Source organism: Arvicanthis niloticus, chromosome 6 (genome assembly GCF_011762505.2).
Source record: "Arvicanthis niloticus isolate mArvNil1 chromosome 6, mArvNil1.pat.X, whole genome shotgun sequence".
Taxonomy (NCBI): Eukaryota; Metazoa; Chordata; class Mammalia; order Rodentia; family Muridae; genus Arvicanthis; species Arvicanthis niloticus.
Window position 1 is genome coordinate 7164721 of NC_047663.1, and position 9088 is coordinate 7173808.

The window sequence follows — 9088 nt, forward strand, 5'->3', positions numbered from 1 at the left end:
GGAAGGTGAGGTTTGGGGCGGGGCCACAGTGATGGGGCGGGTCCAGAGGAGCGTCCCCCGCGGGCTGCAGGACCTGCGCTCAGCTCTAAAGAGTCATTGCTAGTTGTTCCGCTTGCTGCTTGCTGTTCTCAGCCATGGCTCCTCGCTGCTGGCGCTGGTGGCGTTGGTCCGCGTGGCCTGGGGTTCGGCTGCCTCCCTCCGGGAGCACTCCGAGTAGGAGCAGGGCTTTTGGGGCTGCACCAGGGCGAGGGGAGGCCTGTGATCAAGAGCGGGGGTCGGAGCAGAGCTGAGGCAGGGCTGGAGAGGGGCGAAGCTGAAAGTGTCTGCTCTTGCGGGAGAAATGGGAGTGGTGTAGAGGGGAGGATCTGTGCAATGAGATGGCTGGGTAAGACAGGGGTCAGTAAAAGCTAAAAGGATAAACCATGAGTTCTCCCTGTGTGATACGACGTGAATGGAGGTGACAGGCAATTCTGAGGTGAGGATATGAGCATATGAGGATATAAGAAGGAATAGGAAAAAGTAAGATAGAAACGTGATGGGGTTATGAAGATGTGAGATCACACAGGGAACCTCACAAGAAAAATGAAGTGCTGTTGCAGAAGAGCTCCGGGGGGCTAAGGGGGTCTGGGGCAGATTATCATCATTGTTTGTAGGTGAGGCATGGGGTTCTGGATAAAGGCAGCTCTGGCATTCAGATGAAATGGTGAAGCTTTGAGGAACAGAAAAAGGAAGGTGCAGGTGAGGGCGAAGGGCAAGCTGCAATTGCACAGAATTGCACAGAATTGGTTTGGGGTGGTAGGAGAGTGTTGATTTGACTTTGCTGTCCCCTGCTCTGTTTAGCCCCAGGCTTCTGCCGGTACTTCTCCACACAGGAGAAGACCCCTCAGATCTGTGTGGTTGGCAGTGGCCCAGCTGGCTTCTACACAGCCCAACACTTGTTAAAGGTGAGTGAGTCACTCCCTCCAGATTCCCTTCTCACCATTCATCTCTCACCCCAATTCTGGGAGTAGGCTCCAGCCCTTTGTTTTGCCTGGCTAGGAAGGGGCTTCCGACTCGTGTAAGCTGTGTGTGTCCTTTCTACCCGATTCCACAGGTACAGCTGATGCTCCTTACGGCCTGTCCCTTACGGTTTGTCCCATGGATGGTGGTCAGGGACAGATGGGCTGCTGTGTCCACTTTGCAGGAAGGTCTTTTCAGTCTTATGGGGTGGCTCCAGCCTCCCCTTGTCTTTCTGCTTCATCTCCAGCATTTTACATTTCAAGGCCATCTTGTCCGCAGCTTTTCACCCTCCCCACAGCCCCAGCCCTCCCCACACTCATTCTTTTCTATTAAAGGCCAAGGTCTCAAAGCTTTCAGTATTAGTCATGCCAGATAGGCCCTCAAGGCCTCCAGATGTACTGGAAACTCCATCTCAGATTTTAAAGCAAAAGAGGAAGGGGGCAGGGGGCTTCAGAGAAGGCTCCATGGTCAGGAGTGTTTGCTGTCACAGAGGACCAAAGGATGGGAGTTGGGTTCCCAGCACCCACACAATGGCTCAAAACTCAGCTCCAGGGAACCTAGTGTTCTTTTCTGGCCTCTGCTTGGCCCTTTATTCTTGCACATAACTAAAAATGATAAAATAAGTATTTTTAAAAAGTACAGGATACTGAGATTGACTGAGACAAGACAGTGTCTTAACTTTTGTCCTGTAATACCAACAGGACAGAAGAAAGGGCGATGATTATATTGATGACACATGCAGATATTTGACAGACAGAGTGACCCAGTGGCCTGGTTTCCCTGGGACAGACACTAGGAGGGTCTCATGGAGACCTCTGCTGAGAAGTGACCCATGGATGACTGCATCCGTGGCTACATATGAAGATATACACAGGTCAGCGTGATCAGAAGCTGTCCCCTAGAGAATGTATGCTTCAGATGCACTGAAGACCATGTGTGGGCTTCAGCAAGCTCCCTGGTCCCAATATGAGTCAGCCTGGGCTCTGGGATGGAGACTTAGGGGTTCTCAGGGTTGGGGTGGGTAGGTGGGTGGTGTGGTTGGTATCAGGGAGGGTACTTATAAGAGGCACTGAGGGTGAGGGAATAGAACCTAGAAGACAGGGTTCTTGGTGTTTTCTCAGTGGTCCAGATCTTGCCCTGCAGGCATGTGGTCTGCTTATGGAGCTGACAATGTAGCTTGAGGCAGCTGGTTTACAAGGTATTTTAGGGCTTAAGCTGGGGTGGGGGGGGGGAGGGGAAGGGCTAGCCCAGTCTAGAGGGAGAAGTATCCAAAATGCATTTTATGGAGGATGTGAGAATAGAGTAGCAGGAGAGTCTCGGGAACAAGGAATTATGTGGACAAAGGCTGGAGGAAGGACAGTAGCTCCTGGGCATCTCCCAGAGCCTATTCCAGAAGACCGTTGAGTATCCTAGGGGTGAAGGGGTGAGGGCCCTTATCACAGGGTACCTACAAACCACTGAGCACATTGTAGACTTGAGTAGCTTTCTCTGAGCTCTGGCCATATTCCCTACTGGAGTCTGGGTCCAGCTCAGTTTTAACCAAACTCTATGACTGGGCATCTCGGAATCAGCAGTTTTAAGCAAACACTCTGGTGGAGATATGGGGAGGATTCTGACACTCACAGACTTAGAAAACAGGCCTCAGTGAATCATCTCAAGCAGATGGGGAGAGGGGAGATGTCTCAGTGGTTAAGAGTGAGTTTGGTTCCCAGCACTCAGAACAGCTCACAACCGTCTGTAACTCCAGGGGCTCTGAACCCACCTCGTGGTCCCTTCAGGTGCCTGTACTTATGTGCATATGCTCCACACCCACATACGGATAAGTTTTTTTTTCCTTTAAAAAAAAAAAAACATATTTAAGGAAGGAAAAACAAGGAAGCCTCCATTGGGGATGGAACACAGGGCCTTGTGAGTGACAGACAAGCATCCGACCCCTTAGCTATTCCCCCAGCCCACTTTTCATTGGGAATGTTCTCTCTGATGGGTAGACTTAAGCAAGGCTGTTTGCCCAGAGAACAAGAGAGTGGGGGAAAGGATGTGGACCGAATAGGTCAAGGTGAAAGGGGAGGTCAAGGGCCGCAGCCGGAGCTCCAGGGGTAGAGGTGAAAGGAAACAGGGATAGAGGGGAAAGGGCAGAGAACAGGAATGGCCTTCAATGTGTGGAGTGAGGCATATGGCCTTCAATGTGTGGAGTGAGGCATCCTGGGTCTCAGATGGGAAAAGAGATAGAGTGGGGGGCGGGGGGAGCGGGGAGATAGAGAGGCCACATCAGGCCTACAAGATTTGAGGTTACAGGAGGGAGGAGGTAAGGCTTCCCTAGGACATAGAGAGTGTGTGTCCAGGAAGAACAGGGGACCTCAGAGCAGAAGTGCTTCCAGAACTGTCCATCTTAGGGAAAGGGCCAGAGAAGCAACAGTTGGCAGGAGGAGAGAGAGGTTTCTTGGAAGATGGGTCTGTGTGTGAGATCAGGGCTACTGTGGATAGGTAGGCTGGGAGGGAACCTTGTGTCCAGAAGGAAGACTCCCTCTGCAGCAGGATGGAGTAAAAGGTGGAGACAGTGAGGCCAGCGTGTGTCAGGGATGGCTAGCAGGCTAAGCAGTTTGAACTCTGACCTGTGGCCCTGAGAAGGGGAAGGGGAAAGCCACAGCTGTTAAGGATCCTGAGTCCATTGTGTCCTCACATGGTGGGGGGTGCAGGCCAGCACTCGAGCCTGACTCACTCAGCCTTGAGTGTGATCCAGAGGGACGGGACATTCTATTGCGCAGCACCTTTCCCCAGGACATAGCAGTTAGTGGTGGGACTGGCCTTGGCTCTCTGGCTGTGGACTTCACGGCTTCAGTTCTCCATGAGCTATTCATAGCTTCAGTTTCCATGGAGTGTGAGAAGGGCCATTTGGGAGGCCACTTAGGGGCTGGCCAAGGACAAACGGCAGATGGGCTGGAGGGGCTGGACTTATGGCCAGCGAGCAGGATACGGACAAAGGCCAGGGGTGACAGGCAGGAACTCATCCACCTTGATTCCTTCTGAGCTGGGTGGAAGAGGTCAGGGCACAGGTCTCTGTTACCCTGACTACCGTCTTCCCTGACTCACCTTCCCCAAGGCCTCCCACTTCACAGAGAAGGAGACTGAGGCCCAGGGTTGTTCTGGGACTTACCGGGCCCTTGCCGTTGGTGTCAGCAGAGCCAGACCAGGCTCATTTGGCTAGTTCCAATCTCAGACCTTCCCTATACCCTGCAAAGTGCCTTGGGAGGACAGGTGACATGGGGCAGCTGAAATAGCCAGACTGTTTTTCTAAAGATGGGAGTAGGCCCACTGCTACCTCCTCTGTCCCCGCATGCCCCAGCTGTGCCCCAGTTTCTCTGTCCCTACATGCCCCAGCTGTACCCCATTTTCTCTGTCCCCGACTTCCCATTTTGCTGATCCGTGTCCCAGTGGCATCATCTTGGAGACTCAGAGCTAAGGCAGGTCCTCAGATCACACGGCCAACATTTCATGAAGTCCTTCAAAGGTCTACCTACATCTGACCTGAGGATGAAGTCCTGACACTTCCAGTTCCTCACATTCTCTGTTGGAAGTCCCTGAGATCTGACCTCAGTGTCTCTTGCTGCTCTGTTCCTCGAGAACCCTTATCTGGGCAGAAGGGACGCTGGGGCCTTCTTTCTGATCATGGATGAGTAGAGCCAGTCTCCTTGGCCATTTGAGCTGGGTTTTCTTGCTCTGTCTTGGGAAGGGTGGCCCTGTCGGGGGCCCAGCCTCCCCCTTGAGCCCACCGGCTGTGTCTCTCCCTCAGCACCACACCCAAGCCCACATAGACATCTACGAGAAGCAGCTCGTGCCCTTTGGCCTGGTGCGCTTTGGTGTGGCACCTGACCATCCTGAAGTAAAGGTATGTGCCGCCTGGGGTGGAGGGTGGTGTTGGAGATGGTGAAGGCTCCCTGACATAAGAGGCCCATTCTGGGCATCAGGGTTGGTGTGGGGGGCTGAGAGTGGGACTGACATGCTCCCAGGAGCTACCCTACCTTCTAATGTTCCTCCCCCCATGCCTCATGGCAGAATGTCATCAACACGTTTACACAGACAGCCCGCTCAGACCGCTGTGCCTTCCGGGGCAATGTGGTGGTGGGCAGGGATGTGTCGGTTCCAGAGCTTAGGGAAGCCTACCATGCTGTGGTGCTGGTGAGTGCTCAGGGGCGTGGCCATGAGAGGAGGGGCCACGAGAGGCAGGAGGCTGGTGCTGAGGCCTGGGGCATGGCTGCATCTTTCCTCAGAGTTATGGAGCAGAGGACCACCAGCGCCTGGAAATTCCTGGCGAGGACCTGCCTGGAGTGGTCTCAGCCAGGGCCTTTGTGGGCTGGTACAATGGGCTTCCTGAGAACCAGGAGGTGAGTTTGAGGGACACCCCTGTTGCTTCCAGCTGGAGTCAGGGCATCCCAAGGTGTTGGGTTTAGAGGTCAAGGCAGTAAGGAGAAAGCTGAGGTTGATGTGAGACGTCAATGGCTGAGGCAGGTCAGCTGTGGAGACTTGTGGGGCTCTGGGAGAGGGAAGTGGGGTAGAGTGGACTGCCTGGGGCAGCCTGGGGGCACAGCAGACATGGCCTAAGGTGTCTGCAGATGAGATTAGCCTAACTGGGACTGAGGATAGGGATACCCTATCAAGACCTTTCTCTTCCAGCTGGTGCCGGATCTGAGCTGTGACACAGCCGTGATTCTGGGACAGGGGAATGTGGCTCTGGATGTGGCCCGGATCCTGCTGACCCCACCTGAGCACCTGGAGGTGAGGGGTCAGTCAGAGGCTGGAGGGGTGGAGGTGGGAGCACATTGAGGAGAGAATGCTCCTGCCGGGGTGATTCAGGTCTCATCCCTCCCAACAGCCCAGTGCCTGTTTCCTGCAGGAGCCCAGGGAAGATACCTTCACACCCCAGTGTGCTCTGGGTATTTACACACACTCTCTCCTTCTTCGGATCATCTGGACTGACCTCCTGCTAGTTAAGAATTTACATCCCTCCTCCTTCTCATTCTTTGCTCAGCTGTCCCTTCTGCCAGGAGGTTTTCCAGGCCGTCCTGTGTAGGTGTCCCTTCTGCGATCCGGGTTCACCCACTAGTCACCTTTACGTCCATTCCATAGCCTTGCTTCACTTCTTCAGGTTTACGCTGATGAGGTTTGATGAATATATCTCTCTCCCTACAAAACAAGAACTATATGAGGCTCCAAACTAGCCTGTTTAGTTCCGGACATGTGATAGGCTGCCAGTAAAACCTTCCTGAGTGAAAGAATTTGTACAAGTACTGTTTGTTACCTAGGAGCCATTTACAGGATTGTCATCAATGCTCTATGTGGCCACCAGGGGGAGGAGTGGTATAGTTTTTGGGCCGATTGATTTCTCTAGATCAGAGTGGGACCTAGACCAACTAGCCTGAGTCCCTTTTTTCCAAGTCAAGCCCTCCTTCCCCTTCTTTTGAATGGAGATCAAATATATAGCCTTGGCTGGCCTGTAACTTACTGTGTGGATCAGGCTGGCCTTGAGCTCACAGAGATACCCATTCCTCTGTCTCCTGGTTCACTGTGCCTGGCCCTTACGAGCCTCCTTTTGTGCCAGAAAACAGACATCACAGAGGCTGCATTACGGGTCCTGAGGCAGAGTCGGGTGAAGACTGTGTGGATAGTGGGCCGGCGTGGACCACTGCAAGTAGCCTTCACCATTAAGGTACTGGGTCCAGAAGGGGAGGAGCCAGGGTTCTAAGTAAAAGTTTCCACTTCATATGTGTTGGAGTGCTGCAGAGCCCTTGGGAGTAGCTGTTTCCCTCGATGAAACAGGGGAGTGGGCAGGGCCCAAAGGCTGTGGTCCTTCCCCATACTGCTGATGGTCTTTCCCACCAGGGCTGAACTCTGGTGGGCCCAGTGCTCTGGACCTGACTCCCCCCTCCCCCGATCCCCACCCTCAAGGAACTTCGGGAGATGATTCAGTTACCAGGAACCCGGCCCATTTTGGATCCTTCGGATTTCTTGGGCCTCCAGGACAGAATTAAGGGTGAGGGGCCAAGTCCAGCCCCCCAGCTCACAGGAAGGGGATGTCCTAGGACAAGTGAGGCTTGGGGACAGGTGATCAGAGGGACACCCTGAAATATTCCACGTTGCTGACAGATGTCCCCCGTCCAAGGAGGCGACTGACAGAACTGCTGCTTCGGACAGCCACAGAGAAGCCAGGAGCGGAAGAGGCTGCCCGCCAGGCGCTGGCCTCCAAGGCCTGGGGCCTCCGCTTTTTCCGAAGCCCCCAGGAGGTGCTACCCACCCCAGATGGTCAGCGGGTAGCAGGCATCCGCCTGGCAGTTACCAATCTGGAGGTGAGTCTCATGTTACCCAGACTTCCCCTTTTTAGGCTTCCCATATCCCGTCCTGGCATTACCCACATTTTCCCCAGCAGGGCTCTGGAGAGTCCACTCGGGCAGTACCCACAGAAGATGTGGAGGATCTCCCTTGTGGGCTGCTGCTGAGCAGCGTTGGATATAAGAGTCGCCCCATTGACCCCAGCGTACCCTTTGACCCCAAGCTTGGAGTCATCCCCAACATAGAGGGCCGGGTTGTGAATGTACCAGGTGAGATGGTGAGCGAAGGCGGGGCACCTGAGCACACTGGGAGGCTGGAGTGCCAAGACCACGCAGTCTACACTGATGTGCTCTGAGACAGCTTTGAGACAGGCCCAGTTCTAAGACAGAGCCCTCCTTCCTCCTGCCCTCTGGGCCAAATGCTCAGGCAAGCTGGGCCGTCATTGTCATTCAGTAAAAGTCGGCTGAGGCCAGTGCTGCCGCTGGAGGGAGATCACCCCCTGCCCTTGGGAAGCATCTGTCCGCTTACTTACAGGCTCATCCTGTTGTTCATTCATTTAGTAATTATCACCAAGGGCCTGCTCAACTGTGACAAGCAAGTCTCGGCTCGTGTCCCCAGGGAGCGGCTCTTCCACAGGGAAGCTGAGGGAGGGAGGATAGTGTGGTAAAACAAGACTCTGTCATGGGCTAGGCATAATGGCACACACCCATAGTCCCAGCACCCGTGAAGCAAAGGCAGGCAGATCTGAGTTTGAGGCCTATCAGGTCTACAGAGTGAGTTCCAGGACAGTCACAGCTACACAGGAACCCTGCCTAGAAAAAAATAAAACATAACAACAACAACACACACACAGCTGTCATAGTGAGTCAGTGGCCATAGTGGGCCCAGCCTCTGTGGTCTACTGGGAGACATGGAAGAATGTTTACATGTGCATGTGTGTATAGTTCATGATACAGACTTGCCAGGCAGTGTTCAGCCTTGCCATCTCTGTTGCCCCTCTCAGGACTCTACTGCAGTGGCTGGGTGAAGAGGGGACCCACAGGTGTCATCACCACAACCATGACGGACAGCTTCCTCACCAGCCAGGTGCTGCTGGAGGATCTGAAGGCCGGGCTGCTGCCCTCTGGCCCCAGACCTGGCTACACGGCCATTCAGTCCCTGCTTAGCAGTCGAGGTTGGAACCTAATGCTGAGGGCTGGGGGTGGGGCGGATGGCTTGTCTTTGAAACTTTACCCTTTGGGAGGGGGGCCCTAAGGGGCTGAGAGGAGGTGATGGCACTAGCCCGGCTTCCTATCCGCCACCTCAGGGGTCCAGCCAGTCTCTTTCTCAGACTGGGAGAAGCTGGATGCTGAGGAAGTATCTCGAGGCCAGGGCACTGGGAAACCAAGGGAGAAGTTGGTGGATCGAAGAGAGATGCTTCAGCTGCTGGGGCATTGAACCCGGACCCCAGCCCCTACCGCTCGAGAGAAGATCTGTGCAAGAGGAGGGGCCTGGGGCAGTCTGGGTTGGACCCTTCTCCCATCACAGTGCTGACTGCTCTGGCCTGGAGGCCAAGCTGTGGCCTTTCCAGGGACCTCTGAGCTCTGCCTTCTGCAAGCTGACCGCCCAGTATGGGCTTAGGCTGAGGAGGGAACCTGAAGCTAGGGATGGATGGAGGGACAGACTGACCCTACCCATCCCACTTCCTTCCTGATGGGCGTTGAAGGGCCTCTAGAACGAACACAGTGGAAATAAAACAGATGTGCCTAAGACCCATGGTTGTCAG

General features: G+C 54.4%; 1 protein-coding gene across 2 annotated transcripts; it reads left to right on the top strand.

Moving 5' to 3' along the window:
• The first annotated feature begins 28 nt into the window (after positions 1-28).
• Fdxr (ferredoxin reductase) lies at positions 29-9074 on the top strand. Of its 2 annotated transcripts, none has more exons than XM_034506131.2 (12): positions 29-213; positions 841-944; positions 4790-4885; positions 5053-5175; positions 5268-5381; positions 5671-5772; positions 6596-6703; positions 6943-7027; positions 7141-7340; positions 7418-7592; positions 8327-8497; positions 8630-9074. In XM_034506131.2, exons 1-12 carry the CDS (start codon positions 135-137, stop codon positions 8758-8760), a joined length of 1488 nt encoding a protein of 495 aa, XP_034362022.1. In that variant the 5' UTR covers positions 29-134; the 3' UTR covers positions 8761-9074. The 2 variants fall into 2 exon arrangements, with proteins under 2 accessions (XP_034362022.1, XP_034362023.1); XM_034506132.2 differs by having other exon boundaries at positions 30-213; positions 7421-7592.
• Positions 9075-9088: the final 14 nt, after the last annotated feature.